Here is a 24,577-nt window from a genome sequence, read left to right as displayed (position 1 = left end):
TACGTTCGAATCTAATGAATGATAATTGGAATTACCCAAACCGGCCTACCAAATAAACATGAGGTACGTTTATGTTCCAGTAAATTATTATTAGTCTTTTTTAAAAAAATTTAGCCTCATTACATCCAACATTTAAACAACCCACTAGGTATTTCGTGATAATATGTTAGGTTTTGGTTGGTTTTGGTTTAGGGAGCAAACTTATTATATGCAGGGTGGGCAGGAGTAAATTACCACCCTGTATACCGGACAATTACTGAATTAGGCCAGGATATCGGACAACTACCACCCTGTATACCGGACAAATAGGCCAGGATATGGGACAACTACCAGTACCACCCTGTATACCGGACAATTAGGCCAGGATATGGGACAACTACCAGTACCACCCTGTATACCGGACAATTAGACCAAGATATCAGACAACTACCGCCCTGTATACCGGACAATTAGACCAGGATATGGGACAACTACCACCCTGTATACCGGACAATTAGACCAGGATATGGGACAACTACCACCCTGTATACCGGACAATTAGACCAGGATATGGGACAACTACCACCCTGTATACCGGACAATTAGGCCAGGATATGGGACAACTACCACCCTGTATACCGGACAATTAGACCAGGATATGGGACAACTACCACCCTGTATACCGGACAATTAGGCCAGGATATGGGACAACTACCGCCCTGTATACCGGACAATTAGGCCAGGATATGGGACAACTACCAGTACCACCCTGTATACCGGACAATTAGACCAAGATATCAGACAACTACCGCCCTGTATACCGGACAATTAGACCAGGATATGGGACAACTACCACCCTGTATACCGGACAATTAGGCTAGGAAAAGGGACAACTACCACCCTGTATACCGGACAAATAGGCCAGGATATGGGACAACTACCACCCTGTATACCGGACAATTAGACCAGGATATGGGACAACTACCACCCTGTAATACCGGACAATTAGACCAGGATATGGGTCAACTACCGCCCTGTATACCGGACAATTAGGCCAGGATATGGGACAACTACCGCCCTGTATACCGGACAATTAGGCCAGGATATGGGACAACTACCACCCTGTATACCGGACAAATAGGCCAGGATATCAGACAACTACCGCCCTGTATACCGGACAATTAGGCCAGGATATGGGACAACTACCACCCTGTATACCGACAATTAGACCAGGATATGGGACAACTACCACCCTGTATACCGGACAATTAGGCCAGGATATGGGACAACTACCGCCCTGTATACCGGACAATTAGGCTAGGATAAGGGACAACTACCACCCTGTATACCGGACAAATAGGCCAGGATATCGGACAACTACCACCCTGTATACCGGACAAATAGGCCAGGATATGGGACAACTACCACCCTGTATACCGGACAAATAGGCCAGGATATGGGACAACTACCGCCCTGTATACCGGACAATTAGGCCAGGATATGGGACAACTACCACCCTGTATACCGGACAATTAGACCAGGATATGGGACAACTACCGCCCTGTATACCGGACAATTAGGCCAGGATATGGGACAACTACCGCCCTGTATACCGGACAATTAGGCCAGGATATGGGACAACTACCACCCTGTATACCGGACAAATAGGCCAGGATATCAGACAACTACCGCCCTGTATACCGGACAATTAGGCCAGGATATGGGACAACTACCACCCTGTATACCGGACAATTAGACCAGGATATGGGACAACTACCACCCTGTATACCGGACAATTAGGCCAGGATATGGGACAACTACCGCCCTGTATACCGGACAATTAGGCTAGGATAAGGGACAACTACCACCCTGTATACCGGACAATTAGGCCAGGATATGGGACAACTACCACCCTGTATACCGGACAAATAGGCCAGGATATGGGACAACTACCACCCTGTATACCGGACAATTAGGCTAGGAAAAGGGACAACTACCACCCTGTATACCGGACAATTAGGCTAGGAAAAGGGACAACTACCACCCTGTATACCGGACAAATAGGCCAGGATATGGGACAACTACCGCCCTGTATACCGGACAATTAGGCCAGGATATGGGACAACTACCACCCTGTATACCGGACAATTAGACCAGGATATGGGACAACTACCGCCCTGTATACCGGACAATTAGGCCAGGATATGGGACAACTACCACCCTGTATACCGGACAATTAGACCAGGATATGGGACAACTACCGCCCTGTATACCGGACAATTAGGCCAGGATATGGGACAACTACCACCCTGTATACCGGACAATTAGACCAGGATATGGGACAACTACCGCCCTGTATACCGGACAATTAGACCAGGATATGGGACAACTACCACCCTGTATACCGGACAATTAGGCCAGGATATGGGACAACTACCGCCCTGTATACCGGACAATTAGGCTAGGATAAGGGACAACTACCACCCTGTATACCGGACAATTAGGCCAGGATATGGGACAACTACCACCCTGTATACCGGACAAATAGGCCAGGATATGGGACAACTACCACCCTGTATACCGGACAATTAGGCTAGGAAAAGGGACAACTACCACCCTGTATACCGGACAATTAGGCTAGGAAAAGGGACAACTACCACCCTGTATACCGGACAAATAGGCCAGGATATGGGACAACTACCACCCTGTATACCGGACAATTAGACCAGGATATGGGACAACTACCACCCTGTATACCGGACAATTAGGCCAGGATATGGGACAACTACCACCCTGTATACCGGATAATTAGACCAGGATATGGGACAACTACCACCCTGTTTACCGGACAATTAGACCAGGATATGGGACACAGAGATGTGGGAGAGTAAATGGCTTTTAAAGTTCAATCCTACTAAGTGTTCGGTAATGCATTTAGATGTTAACGATAACCCAAGATCAAGTTATTCTCTTAATGGAGTTACATTGGCAGAATCTGTACAGGAAAAAGACTTGGGAGTTATAACCCATAACTCTCTGCTTTGGAATGAACAGATTAAGGCTTCAATATCTAAAGCCAACAGAATGATATGTTGGATTGTTAGAAATCTGATTATCAGGGAAAAATCTGTGATGATATCCATTTACAAAGCTTTGATAAGACCCCATTTAAGGTATTGTGTTCAATTGTGGAGTCCAGTTGCGGCTCATGGAAGTTGGGGGATCATCTTGGAGCTGGAGAGCGTCCAGAGGCGGTTTACCCGTCTGATTGACGAGGTGGGTACTCTTCCATACAGTCGTCGACTGGAAATCCTCAATTTAACAACGCTGGCAGAGCGGCGAATAAGTGGGGACCTCATTGAATCTTTTAAAATGATAAGTGGTTTGGCCAATTACGGAGCTGGTTTGTTCAGTATGAGCAGATCTGGTCTTAATGTGGTATCAAACAGTCGATGCAGTAAAAGTAGCAGTAAAATGAAGAAAGTCCACAGTTCTTTTCTTCCGGAGAGGGTGAGACCATATTGGAACAAACTCCCCTCGGATGTCAAGAATTGTGGGACTGTGTTAAGTTTTAAAATAATGTTAGAGGCTTTCAAAAAAGAGACTATTTTAAACGGATCTGTAAATGATAGTCATTTTTGGTATGTTTCGGACGAAGTATTAGGAAAGATCGAGGGATTAAATTATGCTACTAATAAAGAGAAGCACAATGAATATCTTGTGTGTAATCCTCATGTTGCTAAAAAACGCTTTATCAACTTATATAGTAATGGAAAGTATGTAAATTAGATTCATTTTAACTTGGTTGTTTAGGCCAATATATTTAAAATAATTTTTAAACTTTAGTAGATATATTTTTGATGATTTGTGATGATGTTTGTGTCATTATATTTTGATTCGATTTGATTTAGTCAAATTTCAATTTTAAAACATCAAAAGAAAGTAAATAATTTCGCCAAAACGCGTTAGACCCCAGCCGGCTCCCCTTGGCATATTGTAGTGCGCGGCTCCCTCTGTATCGTATAGAATTGATTCATGATGTCAATCCTTCGCAGCTCGGTGAGGCACAGTGGTACATCTCGCCGATCTACCGAAGTGTGGTTGCGAGAAGCATTATTTGATGCGCGCGCGACCCAGTAGTGCATCGCGCTACAAGCCATGTGTATACGCGTACTGCGTGACGCGCTTGTTTCACAACGGCGGTCGCGCGCTACTGCAAGCGAGAGGGCTCTGGTTAGAGCAACGGTGCAAGGTCAAAAGGAAATTGCGGCACGTGCGGAATCGCAATGTCCCCATTCTCCGCGACAGATTTAAATCCCGATTTTTGACGTTTCTTTTCATACCGATGTTTTGTCATACGTTGTATGACCAGCCGCGCACGAGTGCGCGGCTCTCTTAATTGACGATGTAAATTCATGGCAGCTCGGCGCGGCACAGTACACATGACACAGGGGGAGCTGAAACCAGGTTTTCGATCAAACGCTGCCATGGATACAAGGATACAAGGATACAATTGGATACAAAAGTGATAATTACTTTATTGAGTACACAATAGTTGTAATTCTGGATGATGATTAATCACTCTACACTCGACTATCACGTGACGTTTTAAACACGTTCTCTTGGTGGCCCTGAATGACTATTCGAAATCATAGCCCTCTAATCTGATCCCAACCCTAACCCTAACCCAATCTCTAACAAAAGCATATGATGAAACCCTAACCCTAACGAGAAATTAGACTAACTTCCGTATATAGTAGAGGATCTTACGGGCAAAAAGACGTGTTTTCTGCTACGAGTTTAGAGGCCTAACCGCTAATTGGACACAATAGTATGATGTCTAAGGATCGATAATATGTTAAGAAGTATAAATTTGGCCTTATTAGTCACATGCTATTCTAATGCGCGTTTTAAACTTTGACAGTCTATTACTCTAAGGCAAATAGAGTAATTATATTCATATTTTGTCAGCAATAAGATCACATTATTTTCTATTTGGTGTGAAAATATGAGCTAGAACGGACATAATCTCGCTGAGTCATAGCTGTTTGAAATTTATGATGAACGCGCGGGTGCCAATTGATAACAACTAAATGCTTTTGCGCGTAGGGCGCGTCGAAAATTTGGCAAAAACGCTTGCGGAGTGACAATATTCAAACTTCGATAAAGTATATGAAGTGGGTACTTCTCGGAAAGGAAAAATTTAGGCAAACACGATGAAACTATTTTTGGGTTGATTTGATACAACTGCAAAAAATTATTCAAACTTCAAGCAAAAAAGTCAAAATTTTTACCACTTTTTTGGATTTTTACCCCAGAAAAAATAGAGGGATTTGTTTTATTTTTATACCATCTTGTGCGGCTGTCTTTCAGCTATCTCCATGCAAGTTTTGCCGACATGCCAACAAAATTAACTTGCTCAAAATATCAAAAAACATGGTTTTTTGGCCTATTTTTGGCCCAAAAATCGGTTTTTTGCAATTTTAACCCAGAAAAATCAATCCAATCCTCTTGAAACTACTTTTAATCGATTCTACGGTCAAAAATACGTCTGGTAAGGTGTATCTGGGGTCCCTGGCGTATCGAGCAGACAATGCCCGTAAGAGCCTCTACCACTTCAGTGGCTTACAAGCTTCTGGGTCCTGTTTTGAATTTTTTTTGAGTGGATTGTTAGGGCCCTGGCATTTGCCGACAAAGCGGTTTTTATTTTTATGTTTTATGATCCTGTTGATTTGTATATACCGTTTTGAAAATTTTTCAAATCTAATCTAAATCTATCTAATATGGTCATATCACGTGATCGAGACAGTTTTTCGCCAATATCTCGCTAGGGGAGCATTTTAACCCTATGTCATGGGGGTGATTCGGAATCAGCGTCCGAAAATACATCGATTGAAATTGGTCTCAACTGTCGGGGGCCCTTTTAGAAAAATTTCGAAGATCGACTGTAAAGTGATTTAGCACGCTCGTGTAATTCTGAAATAATTTAAGTTACACAATTCTAATTATTTACAAGTGTGTAGGGATAATTTAGAAATGTTATATAATGCTAGTTTTAGAAAAATAGATAAATCGAGTTTGTATGGTTCAATCTTATTTTAAGGTCCTATAGCATTATGCACTTGCCAGTATTTGAGTGGAAATCTGGGCTCTTATAGTAGGCTGTATAATTTTCGTTCACAGAGAGAATTGAATGGATTGCTCTTGCTGTGGCAGTGAGTGTGGTAGGATCTAGAGTTTTGTTGGAGAGCAAACCGACTAGGTCAGTAATGTTTAGGGGATGGAAATTGAATTTTTCCCTAACTGAGGAGTAGAGCAAACAGTCAATCAATACGTGACTTTCGTCCTCAATTGTCAATAGGCTTGAGCCCTTTGCTGAAAAAGCAGTAGGTGCACCAACGTTCTTCTCTTGGTACAAGGGGGGTTTTGTATCTGCCCCTTTCGATGTAGAGGTTGTGGCAGCTGATACGAAACCTTGTCAGACTTTTTCGAACATCCGGTATTTTGATAATTCGTAGGTATGCCTCTGGTTCGTCAATGTGTAGTCAAACGTCGCCAAAAGATGCTCTCGTCCAATGAAATCGCTGCATTATGTAAGCCAAGCTCCGCATATGAATATATGTAATTCAATTATGCATACTGACTTGTAGCGCGATGCGTTACTGTGCCGCGCCGCGCACTTAATAAGGCTTCTCACAGCGACATAATAAGGCTTCTCTGGCTAGATCGGCGAGCGCGAGAAGATACGCTACTGTGCCGCGCCGAGCTGCCATGAATTGACATCGTCAATTAACATACTGACTTGCAAAATGCAGCGATTTCATCGGACGAGAGCAACTGTTGGCGACGTTTGACTACAAATGGCAGCATTTGATCGAAAACCTTGTTTCAGCCCCCCTGTGAGTAGCGCATCTCGCCGATCTAGCTGTGATGAGCCTCATTGAGTGCGCGGCGCGGCACAGTAACGCATCGCACTACAATGTACAAGCGGCTCTCCTGTATCGTAGAAACTCTACAGGGTAGAAACAATCTGCAGGGTAGACTACACCATAGTGAAACGACCGTGGTGGTCACGACGTAATACAACGGATGTTACTTGTCTAAATTTCTTCGAAGTAGCGCGCGCCGCTTTCTTCTCGAAATGTTGGCCCGAGGCAAGTTTTTCATACGTTGTATGACCCGCCGCACAGGAGCGCGGTCCCCCTCGTATAGTGAAATGACGATGGTGGTCACGACGTGATATAACAAAGGCAAGTACTACAAAGTAGCGCGGGCCGGGCTATAATCCATAAACAATGGACAATCCGCAAAGCCAAAAATTTCATTGATACATGTTTCGTATCCCAATATGCAATATCAGAGATATTGGGATACTATTCGCGCGCGAAAAGTGGCATGCAACGTATGTCAAAAGAATCACATTTTCTCCAATAACTTTATATTAAAAGGAAGTATTTTTGGGTGTTTTGTTGTTCATACATACATGTTACATACATGTTACATAGCGAGATCTCCATCCAAAAGGATTAGTCTGCGTCAACTGCGTCATTACTTTGTATTATACAACTTCGGCGGGTAACATTTCTCCATCCCTTTCGGTCTGCAGCTAATCTTCTCATACAATCAATCGTGAGTCCATTACGATCCAATCTCTGCTCAGCATCCTCAATGAATACATCATTTAAGCTCTTCCTAGGCCTGCCTCTTGATCTCTTCCCATGCTTGGGTTTCCATTCAAGTAAATAGTTGGGCAACCGATCTTCAGGCATTCTACTGACATGTCCAAACCAACGCAGCCGTTTTGTTGTTATTATGTCAGCAAGGGCAGTTATTGATGCCCTTCTTAAAACATCCTCATTACTTACTCGATGGAACCACCTCACTCTCAGGATTCTTCTTAAGCAGTACTGACGGAAAGACTCCAATCTTCTTGTCTGCACTTGAGTCGTGTTCCATATCTCACATCCATAGGTCAGAATGGTAAGAACAGCTGCGATGTAGATTCGCACTTTGTTGTTAATTTCTTTAAGGAAGCAACTCACGGTATCACTCTCATAAGAGACATGTTTCATCATTTACCGGAGTTGCAACCAAATATACACAATAAGGTTTGGTACTTTATCCGTACCTCCCCTTTCATGGAAATAATAGCAAAAATATACACCTATCTTTAAGAAATCAACATCTGATATAAAACATTCGATCAACCAAAATTAAAACAATTTTCCTGTTAATAATTTAACGGCACTCATAAGAGGTCATACTAGGTATAAGTCCAAATGCTGTGTCAGCAACCGTTTTTGTTACTTTCTTTTCTTCTTGACTCCTCACACCATGAACTGATACCACTATGCTTTTAAGCATAGCAAAGCATATCTTGGTCCTGATGTAGTTGATAACATCTGTGTAGCTCTCCTTTCTCTTCTTTGATATCAATCTAGCAAGACGTTTGTGAAATCTGTCACATTCTGGTGCTGTAGTCCCTGCTGTAGAAAACACTAGAGGAATGAAAGACGCTCTTTCAGTGTTGATGACTCGTGAGTTATACTTAGTTTTTTTTTCTTCCTCATTTCTCTTGTACAACTTGTCCAGGGGAACATTAAGGTTTGATGGTGCATTTGGGTGTGTTATTCTTACATCCATGAAAGTCCTGGCATTCCTGCCATATAATCCAGTTGCAACAATATCTAGCCTTGCTCCGCTGTCAGTAGTAGTTCCTTTGGGATGAAGTTCTGGAGACGTTGGTAAGAGAGCTGGCTCAGTATAAACGTTTCTACATTTAGCCTCACGTAGTAGATCTGCTTCGGTTTCTACAAGCACTGTATGTCTAAAGGAAACATACCCTCCTTTTTTACAAGAAAGGGCATGATCGACAGAGTTTCTTTCTCCACACGCACAGTGTTTAGCAATATCTTGTATAGGCCAGCCATATCGTAAACATATACCATCTCTAAAGTCCTTCTTGTTCAAGCAGTAACCATAAGACTGCATTGGGAGGGCTGACAGCCAGGATGAACTGCCTTTTTGTGTAGCCAGTGAAAACGATCTTTTCTTTGCTGGAGAACTTATTGCGTTTTCTATTCTGAGTCTCTCTGCTGCAAAATCTTTTTCTTTTTCAGCTTTCAGTGCTGCTTTGGTGTTTGCAATAGCTGTGAGGTCAAGTTTGCCTAGATCATGATCTTGGTTATATATAAGATTAGCCAGAGGTTTTGTGATTTTCTGTGACGCCTCATATTCTCTGTCTGCTGTATGAACAGGATTTTGAATTCCTAAGCCGCCATGTCTAAGAGGTAGTGCGACCATGTCTCTTTCTAGGTCTGTTACTGGGCGATTGAATATAGAAGGAAGAAGTATTGTTCTAATTGCTTCTTCAAGGGGTCTAAACAGCTCTGATATCCCTCCAATTGTTCTTTGAACAAAAGACCATCTATGACTCAACCCTTTAGTGTAAGCAGAATATGCTATTTGAGGTTCTTCTTTGGCAATCTCAGCCAGTTGTTTAACATCTTCAATCCAGGATGAAACTTTATTTTTCACATAAAGGTCTCTGTAGTTTTCTGATCCAATAACAGCCCCAAGGTGTCTGTCTCCGTCCCTCTTTATGTGAACCCCTGAGTCTTTGAAGATAGCATTAGCTGCAGGAAGATTTACTAGGTCCTTGACTATTAACACAGTCTTTGTAGCATTTGGGAAATAACCATACTTTGGTCCTAACTGTTGTAAGGTGTCCCAGAGCTTCTTAAGCTGAAGAAGTTTTCCCCCTGCTGTTCCATCATCTGCAAACCAGGCTTGTTTTGCTAAGGGTAACACATGGTCTTGGTTTCTGGTGATGTCATCCATTAATGGTCTTATTGATATTGCATATTTAGCCATGGCTGCTGGGTCGCCTTGGGTTGAACCATCTTCTCCCTTGATGATTTCAAGCTGTCCCTTTTCATCCACTATGTATAGATCTGTTGAATCTTGATAACAGTTTTGGAGGAAGCAATGAAGAGATGGACACAGTTCTCTTATGTTGTTTAGTGCTACCTTTCTATTGAGGGAGTTAAAAGCATTCTTGGCATCGATCAACAACACTGCTTCGCAGTCTTCGTCCTCAAAAACTGCTTTCATTCCGTGAATAGCAGCTTCTATGCCCGACTCTGTCCCTGAACATGTTTGAAGACTCCCAGCAGCCATTTGGATGTCCAACTTGAGTATTCTTGTGACTGCTTTGGCAACGATTCTTCGAAGGACTTCTCCAATTCCTATAGGTCTTATGGCAGGAACTATAGAGCCAGGCTCTTTGTCAAGGGGTATAAGTCTTCCTGCAACAAACTCTTTTAGGTAGCTAGATGGAGTTTGTTCTGTGCAGAGATTTTTAGTCAGATCAGCTACTGTCTGGGCAAGCTTATCTGATTCAGTGCTGTGGAATCTTGAGCATATCATATGCTTGAAAATATGGGCACTTATCTTTGTTGGACCTCCTGCCCCATCTAGATCTTTAGCCACTTTCTGAATCAGGTCAGCATCAATACTTTCATAAATTACTTGATCAGGATGCTCTGATTTGACCTCTAGCATGACCTCCGGATGTTCAGGGCTAGCTTCTGGGTGCTTTTTCTTAAGCTCATCAATGACTGCTTGTGTAAGATTATGTACACCACTGCTAAGTTTTTCTTCATCATTGATGTACTTAAGGGCTTTCTGGACTCGCCCTTGTAGCATCAATCTGCAGAAAGCTTTCTTATGATTCATGACCCTGTCTTTTTGCTTTTTGTCCAGATGAGCCTGAATTTGACGGCATTGTTTCATAATTGCATCAATTTCACCGTCTGCCCACAACTTAAGCCTTTCCTTTAGATATTTGGTGTTCTGCTTGGGTTTCGATTTTGGTGTTGGGCGCTGGAGCATCAAAGGCATGAACACATGGACGAGCTTTAAGGAAAAGGGTTTCCATTTTGTGTTATACGTAAACTCACTGAGAATCCTAGACACCTCCTCAATGTAGTCTTTCCCGGCTCTGCCCCTTGGAACTTCAAATAAATTGCTGCGCCAAGTTATCATCTCAGTATAGACTTCATCTAGTTTTGCTCCTATCTCCTCTTCCCCTATCATCTTGCCCCATCTTATAGATTCTTGAAGTCTGTGTACACATTCTTTGCAATGCCATGGTTCTGTTGACTGGTCCTCAAAAAACTTAAGTTGTTCCTCTTCACTTAGCACACATCGATCATGGAACCATCTGGAACACATACCTTCACAACCAATAGCCTTATCCTTCCCCTTAAGGACTTTTGTACACTTCCCACATAACCAATTGCCTTCAGCATTTTCTGATACTGCATCTTGACCATTACGGATGTCCTTCAAGGTCTGAGAAAGGGTGGGGATAACAACTGTTCTCTCAAGTTCATGTTCAGCTGGTACTGCTATGTCTAGCTTGATATCCCTCAACAAGAGGTCGTTGTTGCATTCTGATGACATCAAAGAGAGAGAAGGTGGTCTATTATTGTATTATCTTGTATCCTGACTTGTTTTCGTGGCACACCATCAATGAAACTTGTAAATAAAATTTGTATTTAACTGAAGGATGCCTTTATAAGATCCATGATATTATATCATCATTTAACTCCAGGCTATTATGTTCATAGAGATTCGGCGGAATGACTTTGTTGTTAATGCTTATGTTCTTATTCTTCCAAATGTTGTTGAGTTGGTTAAAAGCTCCGGTTGCTTTTCCAATCCTGACACTTATTTCTTTATCAATCTTGCCATCTGATGTAATTTTGGCACCCAAATAAGTGAATTGAGTGACCTGCTTTGCAGAGTTTCCATCGACAGTTATATCTATGGTCCTATTCTCTGGGAGTGGGTGCTGCGATGTATCTTTCCCAATGACCATGATCTCTGTTTTCTTTGCGTTCATCTTTAAACCCCCAAGTCCACAGTATTTCGCAATATTGTCCGTAGTTTCTTGCAGTCCTTCAACAGTGTCATCCATTCCTGCGATGTCATCAGCATAGTCAAGATCAATGACACATTTTTCCGGTTGTCTGGAACTTTGTCTGTACTGAAGTGTAAAACCACGGGATATATTCTTAAACTTCTCTGCAAGTTCTAATCCCCAGTTAAGTACAAGATTAAAAATAGGGGGCCCTTGCACATCACCTTGTCCAGTCCCCGAATCGACATCAAACCATCTTGTCAATTCTCCATTGACACGAACTGCACTTTCAGTTGCTCTAAAGAACGCTTTGAAAACATTGATATATTTTGTCGGAAGACCATAATGTTCAAAAGCTTTCCAAATAAAGTCACGATTGATTGAATCAAAAGCAGCTTTAAAATCAATAAAGTTTATGTACAAAGGGACGTTGAATTCTATACAATTGTGTATTATACAATGAAGTGAGTACAGCTGATCTATACAAGAACGGTTTCTCCTGAAACCACACTGATTCTCTCTGAGTAATTTTTCAAGCCCATTACTCAGTCTTTTTAACAACACAATTTGGAATAACTTTGATATAGTTGAGCGTAAAGTTATACCTCTGTTATTGTTGCAATATGTGAGGTCCCCTTTCTTTGGGATGATGGTGATTATTCCTTTTCTCCAATCATTAGGAATATCCTCACTTTTCCACACAGTTTCAAAAAGATCCTTTAACCAAGGCAGAAGTCCAGGAGAACCGTACTTTAACTGCTCATTTGAAATTTCATCAATTCCAGCACTCTTGTAGTTCTCTAACTTCTTGATAGCTTCCTCAATTTCAAACAAGGACGGTGGTTCATCATCATTACTAAGGTATTCAAAAGAAAGTAACTTTTCATCCTGATCCAATATAGAGAAATCCACCGCATTTGCTGCTGGCGTCAAGAGTTCTTCAAAATATTCGGCCCAGCGATGTGATTGAGCTTCGGGATCTGATATAAGCGTCCCATTCTTATCCCGCACTGCCGCAGATCTGTTTACTCTCTTGTTTGTTAGGGATTTTATTTTCTGCCAAACATCTCTTTGTTGACCCTGCTTGGCAGCATCTTCTAATTCCTCAGCTATTCTAACAGCCCAAGCATTATCATCTCTTTTACAGTTCTGCCTAACAAGACCGTTAATCCGCGAGTACTTAGCACGGTTCTCAGCAGTACTGGGTTTCTTTTTAATCTCCCCTCGTTCTTTTAGGAGATTCTTAGTATCCCTTGAGAGATGTTCTGTTCTCTTTTTCCGGCCCCTTTCACCCAGAACTTCAAATGAAACATCAGTTATTATATCTCTTAAATTTTGCCACTGTTCTTCTAAAGGAGAGTTTTCATGCTCCTGATCGTTGTTATAGTACTCTTCAGCTATTCTGTTACTATATTCCTGGCTCTTAGATCTATCACGCAGGTGCTCTAAAGCAGGCTGTCTTACACGCTTCTTTCTTTTCTGAGGACACTTAAGTTTAATAGATACATATCCTCTAACCAGATAGTGAGTAGTATTTATATCTGCTCCTCTCATGCTCCTGACATCAAGCAAAGAATGGCTCCATCTCGTCGAAATACACATATGGTCAATTTGAGTGACGGTGTTACCATTTGGGGATCTCCATGTTGTCTTGTGGATATCCTTGTGTTCAAAGAGTGTGCCTCCAATCGTCAGCTGGTGCATCAGAGGCACATATTAGGTGCGATGGGTGCGGGATCGCACAATTTACCATTTTCCGCACATTTCCGCATAATTTATTGTTTTCCGCACATTTTGTAATTTTCTGCATATTTCCGCATAATCTAGAATTTTCCGCGTAATTTTGCATAATTTTGAAATTTTCGCGTTAAGATTTTCGAGTGTAAAAACCAAAATAAAAGTCGGGCTCTTTTATGACCGTGACTCAGGCCCTTTCGGGACCCTAACCCAGGCCCTTTCGGGACCGTGACCCAGGCCCTTTCGGGACCCTGACCCAGGCCCTTTCGGGACTGTGACCCAGGCCCTTTTGGAACTCATACCTAGGCCACGTGACCCAGGCCCTTTCGGGACCCTGACCCAGGCCCTTTCGGGACCCTGACCCAGGCCCTTTCGGGACCGTGACCCAGGCCCTTTTGGAACTCATGCCTAGGCCACGTGACCCGGTTACCACGTGACCCAGGCCTTTTCGGGACCGTGACCCAGGCCCTTTTGGGACCGTTACCCAGGCCCTTTCGGGACCGTGACCCAGGCCCTTTCGGGACCGTGATCCAGGCCGTTATGGAACCCTCGTCGTTACCGTACTTCGATTATAGTGTATCAGTTATCATTCGTAACTTCACCACATCATCTGATTACTCTATATCACATCACAACGTCATGAACCGTTTCCTAAAGAAACGAACAGCTACAGACAGTGACCCATCATCAAGCTCACCACACAAGAAACAGAAGATACCTGCATGGGATCTGATCAACTCTATCAAGAGGCGTCTTCAAATAACTGTCTCCTGATCTCTACCAGATCAAGTCACTGTTCTCAGATAACTGAATCTCAATATTAGGTTCAATCATGTAATGGTCTTAGTAAAGAACTACACCCTCAGTAACACATAAACAGACCTATTTTTGATAAGAGCGGCGGTTATACGTTTAGAATTTCCAAAGTCCTTGAGAAAATGCAAAAGAAAACCGCACAATTCCCGCACAAATTTCGAAAAAATCGCCGCACATTTGCCGCATAATTGGTAAAAATTTACCGCACCTTACCGCACATTTAACCTTTATAGTCGGGTGCGGTACCGCATAATTTCGATTTTTTTACCGCACCTAATATGTGCCTCTGTGGTGCATAGTACAGAAATCTAGCATCCGTTTTCCGTTATCATTTGATTCTGTGTGATATGAGTGTTTTCCTATAACACCAGGGTGAGCATCAGTATCCCTTCCAACACGAGCATTAAAATCTCCTAAAACTATTTTTATATCATGAGCAGGTAGTCCCGATTGAACATCATTCAATTCCTTGTAGAATGAGTCTTTTAAACTGATTTCTGCATCCTCAGTTGGAGCATACACAACTGTAACACTAATGTTGATGGGTTTGCTATGTAAACGGGCAGTCATAACCCGTCCTGATACAGGGGTGTATGATATGAGAGTATTCTTCATCTTTTTGGAAAGAACAACACCAACTCCTTCTCTCCATACTCCATCGCTCCTGCCAGAATAAACCAAAACAGCCCCATTGCTCAAAGTCTGAGTTCCTGATCCAGCCATATGTGTTTCAGTTACCCCAAGGAGCTCTAGTCCATAATCATCAACACCTTTTCCTAATTGATACATCTTACTGGAATTACTGACAAGAGAAGTAACATTCCATGTACTGATACAGAGAGGATTCTTTACAATATTTACAGGATTAGACATACTTGACTGTCTGTTTACAAATGACAAATCTGATGAAGGAATTCTGTATTTACAGTGTTGTTCATAACTCATACACAATTGTACTAGTTGCAGTTATTTTTCACCCTTCCTAGCACAAGTCTCAAGCACATGCCTATTATATATCGAAATTTTATAAAAATCTGTAAATATGAAAAACGAAAAATGTGCCTTAATTTGTTTTTTGGCTTTATTTACCTGGGGACCTCAGGCTATCATGTTTATAAACATAGAGATTAGGCGGAATGACATGCTGAGCGCGGCCCAGCAAGGCTTTATGTGCAATCAAAAGATTAACTTTCCAGTTGAATAAATATATTTTGAGGGCAACAAAAATGACATGCCCCAGGATTCAGAGAACAATTTCATGTCAAGCATCAAAACAATCCGATGTTCCCTGACTGACTTTTTGGGCAAAATAAGCCTGAAAATGGAAAAGGACAATTTTAGCTTTCTAACTTTTAAAAACGCAGCCTTTCAGATACGATATTAAGATTTTACACACACCTTAAACTAGATATAAGTAATAAACTTCGAGCAAAATTTCAACTCGATACTTTAAGAAATGATTAACTTATAACCTCTCCATGAAACTAATTGTGTTTTTCCTTAAGTGACGATGTCAACCCTTCCAGATCGTTGCTCTGCAACCATCTCGTCGATTCGAAGCAAGAATGCTAGTTTGCGCAGAGCGTTTCACTGGATCCTTGTAGTTTTGAGGGTTTTGGGTGTCATTTCCTAAAAGCCTGTTGACTTTTTTGTACAACGCTTTAGTATCCCCTGAAGAGGACCTAAGAGAGGTTTTGTGGTGAGCGCATCTTTTGACAAACTCTAGTCGGGAAAACTCCTCTCTTAGCTTAACATAATCAGATCTCAGGTACTCAGATCTTGCACTGTCTATATCATCTACTTTATCTTTTCTCCACGCACGTTCAGCAGTTCTTCTCTTCCGCCTGAGAATACGAAGTTCCAGGTCTAACCAGGGCATTGGCTTCTTAGTAATCTTCTTTATTATGTAAGGATGTAGTGTTTATCCATTAACTGAGTGAGCACGGTGTTGTAAAGGACAACAGCATCATTCGGAGACATGTCTTTAGGGAAGTTTGTCAGTTTTGAAATTAAAATATCTTCTTTAAACTGTTCTGTATCAATTAAATCCAGCAATGATGGGGAAACCAGGTTTGACTGTGAGGTCTTTAAGGTAGTCTTCGAATTCTTCTAGAAAGGCACACTCCGTGTACCGAGCCTTCTTAGTATAAGGTGGCCGATACAGGTTACCCTGACATTAATCAAAAAGAGATGATATTTGACCAATTTCCGATCTCCAACTCAATTTTAACATATAATATGGTTTTTGAGGTACCTGGCCTGAAATCTGATTATGGCAATTTTGGGTTTTTACCGAATTTCGTATAACAGTTCTGGTGCGTATTTTGCGCAAATTTCTTAGAAACCTCCACATAAATATTTCTTATTCCTATCATCTTTGACATTGAATTAAAACTTAAAATATGCCTGCTGAACGATGGCCCAACACCAAAGAATACTAATTCATAACTTTTGTGATTTTATAAAATTATTCTTCAAAAAAGTTCTAACTTCAAGAGCAAGTATCTTTATGAAGGGGCAAGCTAGGTTCATTTTCCGTTAGATTTTCAGAATGCTTGGATAACCGTTTCTGTTGTCATATTACGTGCAAGCTACATTTTAACATTTAATGGGCTGTATCGTTTTGATGAGCCCTACACCAAGGGTTTAGAGTAAAAGCTCTACACAGGGCTATCCTAAATCTACGCTAACTCGGAGAATTTTAACAAAATTATGCCCCGTTATGGCGATCGTTTACCACCTACTGAATTGTCAAGCCTTGATTATTAAATAAAAAAGATGTATTAAAACAAAAACCATCATGTGCCGTTTAGTAGTAGGACGCGGCTTACTAGGACCACTGAGCAAATCGGCAAAAATGGATTCGGAAAACCATTACTGGCACTTGAGTCCTCGATCTTGTCGATGGTGCACTGGGCCTTTTGAACTACCATCCTTGAGCATCTGTCAACTGAAATTACTATTAATCCAAGTTGAGGCAATCAGCCAACGCGCGGATTTTATGGTTATTTTGTTTTCTTAAAATGTTTTTCTTATCTTTGGTTGTGATGTATATTTTTTTGATGCAATAACAACTGACTACTAAAGAATACTATTACCTCCCTCCCTGTGACCACTGGATTTCTAGTTTATTATAAATTGTTTATTTATTGACTATTGTCCAACCTTATAGCTGGACAATGACCATTGCTTTCAATCAGGCACTCAGGACTGAGCAATAAGCCCAAATTTTTGCACAGTGACTTGTGACCCCGGCCCCATGTAGAATTAAATTTCAATTATTTATATTAGTAAGTAAGAATTTATGAGCAGTAAATCTATAATGGCTCGATTGTGATGTCATGTATAAAATTCGAAAATTAACCCACTTTTCTTACAAAAATATTAACTTCATCACACACTTTTTAAAACAAATCAGTCCACCTATGATTGCAGTTGACCAACAATCATCAACTGACAAGCTTACTAATATGTTAACAATATTGCAGGTGTTCAATATGTCATCCTCCACTGCTGTGCCATACAGTGTGTTTCTTGGGTTTGTTCACAAAAACATTCCTCCCATTGGATTCCCTGTCACTGTAACCCATGTTACCGGCGCCTTCTGGGGTCTTGTGGCTCTCTGGACTGCCACTGACTTTTATGGTGCTGATCTTCTGGTTACAGTGTTGGCCATGATTTACCCAGCATGGATGTCCTACAAGGCTGAGAAGAGTGGAGAATACCCTACACAGTGGATTGCTTACTGGATCATCTTCGCCGTTCTGTACCTGTTCGAGTTCCTCTCATTCCTCGTCACAAGCATTCCTATCTACCTAACCTTCAAAATGGCTCTCCTCCTCTGGTGCATGTTCCCTTGTGAGAGCAATGGAGCTGTTGTCTTATACAATGGAATACTGAAGCCTGCTCTTTCTGCCCTGGATGGCTTTGTCAACTCAATCAAGGCTCCTGTTGTGGAATTCCCCAAGGATGACTAAAGATCACTTCTAAACAGTAGACATGTGTGTAAAGATTTGAACTTGATCAGATTTGATTCATTGAACAATAATTTCAGAAACTCAGATTTATCTGTGAATAGATACAGTAAACTTTAGTAGTGTATAGATCTGTTTTTGGGCTTGTGCCTGGCAAGGAAGACTTTCAAGGTTTAATATTGAGGTTACACTCGGCTGTCCTCTCGACCTACACGAATGTGATTCTTGCAGTCAATATTTACTTCGTCTTTTAGTTGTTATCTAGTAGATCTGTATGTTGATCTTGCTTAAGAGTTATCTTTCAGACCAGGTCATCTTTTCATATTTAACAAGATGCACAAGTTCAGAATCCGTGAAATAGTTAAGTACACTGTTTACTTACTTCTAGAATAATTTGGCATGCTATTTAAATGTTTATCGATGTAAAAAATTTGATATAATGTTATATTTGAGAAAACATCATTGTGATTAAATTTTTCATGAATACTTTGCATGGCATATACAAAATGTTTATTTTATATTTTGAAGATCGCAATACCGAGCTCGGTGAATATTTGAAAATTTATAATTAGTTACATTGGACAACGCCGTGGCGGGGTAATTGTTATCCCATTTAATTCTACGTCTTAATCAGTTTTCATGATGTTTCGTTTTTTGAGAACCAATACATAATGTTTATATGTATTCTATCATACTGTACAATGTATACGATTTTCAAATCTTTTACACCTTTTCTTGTCATACGAGTTGTGTTTTATCCCCAGACTATCCAACCGTTTGAAATATACCAGATCATACTGATCAAGCCAACAATGTTAATTTTGCAATCTGCCGTGCGATTTATCGTTGGCAATCATCCCAAATGACACAAGAATCCTCTAACAGTTTTACAACTAGATGGCGCAGACAGTTCATAACCACAAGGTTGGAGACCTTTGTATGGGGATGAAGAGTGTGAACCTCCGGGTTATCGTACTACATGTAGGTAATGTATGCTCCACGATCCTTCACAGTATTCCTCAATTCATTGTTGCTACTTACTTTCAACAGACGACAACTTCCTGTTTTTTCTTCTATATTAGTTACTCATATCTCTTTTACAGACTTTTTTACAAGGACATTGACAGATGATACTCACATTAGGCATTCATTATTGCATCTAAATTATTTCACTTGCATTAGGTTTAGAAATTTATTCTCTGGTTAACAGATTTCAAATGTTTAATTAATTTGTAGTATGACAGTAAGGTATATAAGAAGTTATTTAATTTTGCTTGGGCTATTATATTGACTATTGAGGTTTAATGATGATACGATATGGAATTTGAATTCTATATAAATTTACACTATGTGGTTGGGGCATTTTGCATAGTAAATATGGTTACTACTCCTATATATCATATTATTTGATTGGTATTCGATTTCTGATTATTTCTCTAGGAATATGATTATTATATCTCAATTTGGCTTTAGGTAGGGTGCCCCGCTAAAAGAACTGGATTCTTCCAGGAAGCATCCCGTGCACAGACCTTGGTCTACATATATATTAAATTATTAACCATTCATTCTGTATGTGCACGAAAATTTATTTCAATCAATCAACTATTATATTTACTCACATGTTTTCTGCCCAAATAAGTAAAGCTCTGATCCAGGGGACCCTCAAGTTGTTAAAGGGGGACAGACAGTGAAGGCTTGTAAAGTAGCAGATCAGACTGGGTCAGTGGAGCTGTCTTTGTGGAGTCCTTGGTGTGATTCTATACAGGTGAGGTGTGATTCTATACAGGTGAGGTGTGATTCTATACAGGTGAGGTGTGATTCTATACAGGTGAGGTGTGATTCTATACAGGTGAGGTGTGATTCTATACAGGTGAGGTGTGATTCTATACAGGTGAGGTGTGATTCTATACAGGTGAGGTGTGATTCTATACAGGTGAGGTGTGATTCTATACAGGTGAGGTGTGATTCTATACAGGTGAGGTGTGATTCTATACAGGTGAGGTGTGATTCTATACAGGTGAGGTGTGATTCTATACAGGTGAGGTGTGATTCTATACAGGTGAGGTGTGATTCTATACAGGTGAGGTGTGATTCTATACAGGTGAGGTGTGATTCTATACAGGTTTTTTTTGTTGGGGACCGGCCCGAAGTACCAGCCAATGTTTACTCAAAAAATAATATATATAATAAAAAATAATATATATAATAAAAAATAATATATATAATAAGGTGAGGTGTGATTCTATACAGGTGAGGTGTGATTACTAAATTATACAAATTTTCCAGGAATCAGATATATTGCAGCTAACAAACTGTTACATGGGGGTATACAGCAACAGATTAGTAGTCTATGTTGGTCGCAGTGGCAGCGTCGCTAAAGTTGGGGAGTAAGTAAAGATCTAGATAAGTTTTTGGACTGATTTAGTGTACCTATCAGAATAAGACAAGCACTGCTTTTGCCAGTCAGTTGCCGTAGACACTGTCTTCTCAAGCTAGATCCACCTAGGTGTGTGTACTAAAGTTAATGATTTCAGGTTCACCATGTTATATGCCGAGATGCCGAACATTAGTGAGATAATCACAGACCCCAGTCTGCCTCCCAACATGGGCCCCGACATGAGGCCCATCCGGCCCTCTACCCCTAACATCAGGTCTGCAGATTTGTTAAATCATTTATTTATTTATGTAACATTAACTTCTTGCGTACCTGACTTTTAGAACATGATAATTCCAAAACCGTACCTGGTTTGTTATCCGTGTCATTGTCGACACGAGTCAGCTTCAGTGTAGTGTACTTGACTTTTCAAAGAAAATACATCCTACTGTCACGTTTATTACATTTGCATAAAATCGCACACAGCTACAGTCCGATAAGCTTATTCACTTATACGTTTTACTTGATAAGACGGAAAGCACACCTGATTTTAACGATACGCTAATTTTAAAGAAAATTTGTTTCTAGAATTGTAAAATTCGAATCAAGTTTCAAAACTTTAACGATTCTTACTGCAGGGGAGGATACAATGGAAACTTCAGAGACCACAGAAATCCTAGGAGGGGTCAGTTTTACTCTTAGATATTAATTTATTATTAATTTATCAAGCTGAGTTTCTCGTAGAACCATGTTCATTAGTCACAATAATTATATAATAGTACACAATTACAAATACAATGGTATGGATCTAGCTTAAATTGTTTTTAAGTTGGAAATACTACTTACCGATGATTGAAATGGAGGATAAGTTAATCAAGTTGATATAATTAATAATTAACTAAAATTGAATTAATTACAGGTCAATACCCCCGTCCTCCACCTCCATTCAACAGATGAGGAAAAGAAACCTCACTACTTTATGAAAGTCCTGAGGTGAATCCCTCATTAACGTGACATGTGATATTTGTTAGGGTATTAAAGACACTTTAATACAGAGCGGATACAATGCGAGTTGTACATAATCCCCCGGGGTTGGTTACCTTGGTTACCTGAGGACACGTGGTCACTGGGCCTGACACGTGGTCACTGAGCCTGACACGTGGGGCCCACGTGGGGGTGTGTGTAACTTTTGAGTAGTTATTGGTTCAGATAGAGTAAGGGAGAATAGCTGAGGAGATTAGAATATAGAGAGTTGAGAGTGACGTGAAATGGAAATTTTATATTACAGAATACTTAATAAAAGGAAGTAATAGACTATTGTAGATTATTACAGACTTTAAAGAAGAGAAAAGATAAAAGAGTTTTATAGGAAATTTGGTGGAGCAGCTGTACTGAGAATATTGAGACTTATCTGTAAAACTAAATATATTATTAGGCATTTCTGATATTGTTTCATAATTATTTGATAGCTATTTAAATTTTTCAAATTAGAAATGTTTGTTTTTCATTGAATCATGCACGATAGATACGTTGCACATTTCGCTTGAAAGTATGAAATAATTTAAAGTATATACTATAATATAATAATACTTTATATTCGTATTATATTATATAATATTCTCATTATGTATTCTTTTTATGTATTCTTGTTATATGTTGCAGTGCAACCTTCGACCATATTATTTTTATTAAATCCTATTTTTGAGGGATCAGTTCAGAAATGAAACTTATTTAATTTATAAATTTTACTGTACTCGATGTTTCACTGCTTTACTTAGCAACTAATAAATAACACGTAACACTGAAGTGAATAAGTAATGTTTGTTCTGGATTTAAAACTGAAAAGGAAAACTCTGAGAAAATAGAAGTTTGAAGGAAAAATAATCTGATTTTCTAAGAAAAAAGTGGGCCACCTGCCTCAGCTTAACGAAATCAGGGTAGGAAGTTCCGAATATGAATATTGAAGCTTATTCAAATATATATTATACTAATAAACCCGTTCATTTATCGTTATTCTTTAATTGAATAAGAAAACGGATTTAAGAGTGAGGTCACCATTTGCATTGCGCATTCTGGTGCATTCGGAAGTGGAACTTCCACTTCTACTTCCGATAAGACGAAATAAAACAGCTGTGAACACTAGATAAGAAGTATTGTTTAACTTGTGACTCTGATAAATGTAAGTATGACGTCAAGTTCCCAAGCTTTTCCCTTATCTCACATTGATAAGGAAAGCTGAAATGTGAGAATATGATAGCAATTGGGTTTTGTTTCACGTACGGTTTATCGTCCACCTTGTGACAATGGCAAACAAGCTCTAGAAAAAGGAAGCAGAGAAATGCACAGGAGTATTTATAATATACAGTAGTAGTATTTTAAATGTGAGCTAGGGTTTAAACAAGAATTGTTTGCTAACGGTAACATTACTGGTGTTACCCTGGTAACGGAAGCTATTATAATATGTGAAGTAGCCATGGTTGGGCGAGCCAATTGAAAAAAAAGTCTGTACATCCAGTATTGCTGTATTGTACCTACAGGATCTACATTCAGTATTGCTGTATTGTACCTACAGGATCTACATCCAGTATTGCTTTATTGTACCTACAGGATCTACCCGGCACACACCCCAGACAGCTGGCAATTATCCCCAATGTCCACTAACGTAATGATGAGACAATGGAACTAATACACAACACAGTCACACCACAGTCACATATCACTACACCACAAAAACTGTCTCTATAGATTCTCATGTTATGGTAAATGAACCCAGTACATTGACACATTGACACTCTCCGGATGTTAATAACTTTGTTAACTTCATGTTAAACTCTCTTGTCTAAAACGAAATGTTCTTCAATTATTGTATTGGATGAGTGCCAAACATTTTAGGTATTTAAAAGACCTGAACTATTTTTCTCGCAAATGTGGGATTGTTGAACAAAGACTATGATCTGAGACCAGGGAATAACGATGCTATTAGAAGCCCTATTAGAACCGTGCACTATTGTTGTCCCCAGCATTTGGACATCTGCCAGCTTCTTTCTCATATTATGTAAGTGAATGTATGTGTGGCTATAATACGAAGTTCATCCTGATTTTTCTACCGTTAAGGAATTAGCTTGTACTTGAAGTCTAGTAAATTGCACCGCTAAATACTATACATACTGTATAGTATATCTAAAAGGATTTCGCGGCATGTACGAAATCGCGAAATTTCCCATTCTCCGCGACAAATTTTATGTATAGTTTAATGTATAGCCTGTTAAATTTCCCTAAATTTCGCGGTACCGCGATTTTTGGCCAAAATAATCGCGAAATCCTTTTGTCCCTGATCTGTATACATACAGATCACTTATCTTGTTGTAGGGTATATTCTCCTCTCATTTCAAATATTACAATCTACAAGTTAGTACGTAGAGTCCTGGATCACGTTAATCAGAGCACACAATTAAATAAGTAATACATGATTAATACACTAGAGTCTTGACAGCAGAGCTGAGAGTTGCGATTATTTGAGAGTATTTTGTGTATATTAGGAAAGTAAGACAGGTCCTGAGCTCTGAGCAGCGAACTGTAATTTGAGTATTACCGTCTACTGAATTGCAATATTTACAACGTTTAGAGAAAGCTGTTACTTCTGCTTTCCACTTAGCGTTAACATACTGTTGATGTATCTGGAGTATTGGTAATTAATACCCAATTAAAATTACAGTAATTAGACACTTATTCACATATAGGCTGTTCTTGTTGAAATATAAGGATCCTAAC

The 24,577-nt window shown here is 40.1% G+C and overlaps 2 protein-coding genes across 2 annotated transcripts; both read left to right on the top strand.

The window, feature by feature from the left end:
* Positions 1-17,955: 17,955 nt before the first annotated feature.
* On the top strand, positions 17,956-18,435 carry LOC134815404 (receptor expression-enhancing protein 5-like). Its single transcript, XM_063823937.1, has one exon. The coding sequence runs from the start codon at positions 17,956-17,958 to the stop codon at positions 18,433-18,435; it is 480 nt and encodes a 159-aa protein (XP_063680007.1).
* Positions 18,436-19,315: 880 nt separating this feature from the next.
* Positions 19,316-22,084, top strand: LOC134815692 (SOSS complex subunit B1-like). Its single transcript, XM_063824253.1, has 6 exons — positions 19,316-19,417; positions 20,088-20,197; positions 20,719-20,819; positions 20,967-21,083; positions 21,445-21,491; positions 21,726-22,084. Exons 1-6 carry the CDS (start codon positions 19,330-19,332, stop codon positions 21,761-21,763), a joined length of 501 nt encoding a protein of 166 aa, XP_063680323.1. The 5' UTR covers positions 19,316-19,329; the 3' UTR covers positions 21,764-22,084.
* Positions 22,085-24,577: the final 2,493 nt, after the last annotated feature.

Source organism: Bolinopsis microptera, chromosome 5 (assembly GCF_026151205.1).
Source record: "Bolinopsis microptera isolate Bmic1 chromosome 5, MBARI_Bmic_1.0, whole genome shotgun sequence".
NCBI classification, from domain to species: Eukaryota; Metazoa; Ctenophora; class Tentaculata; order Lobata; family Bolinopsidae; genus Bolinopsis; species Bolinopsis microptera.
This window is presented reverse-complemented; position numbering and strand designations above follow the sequence as displayed.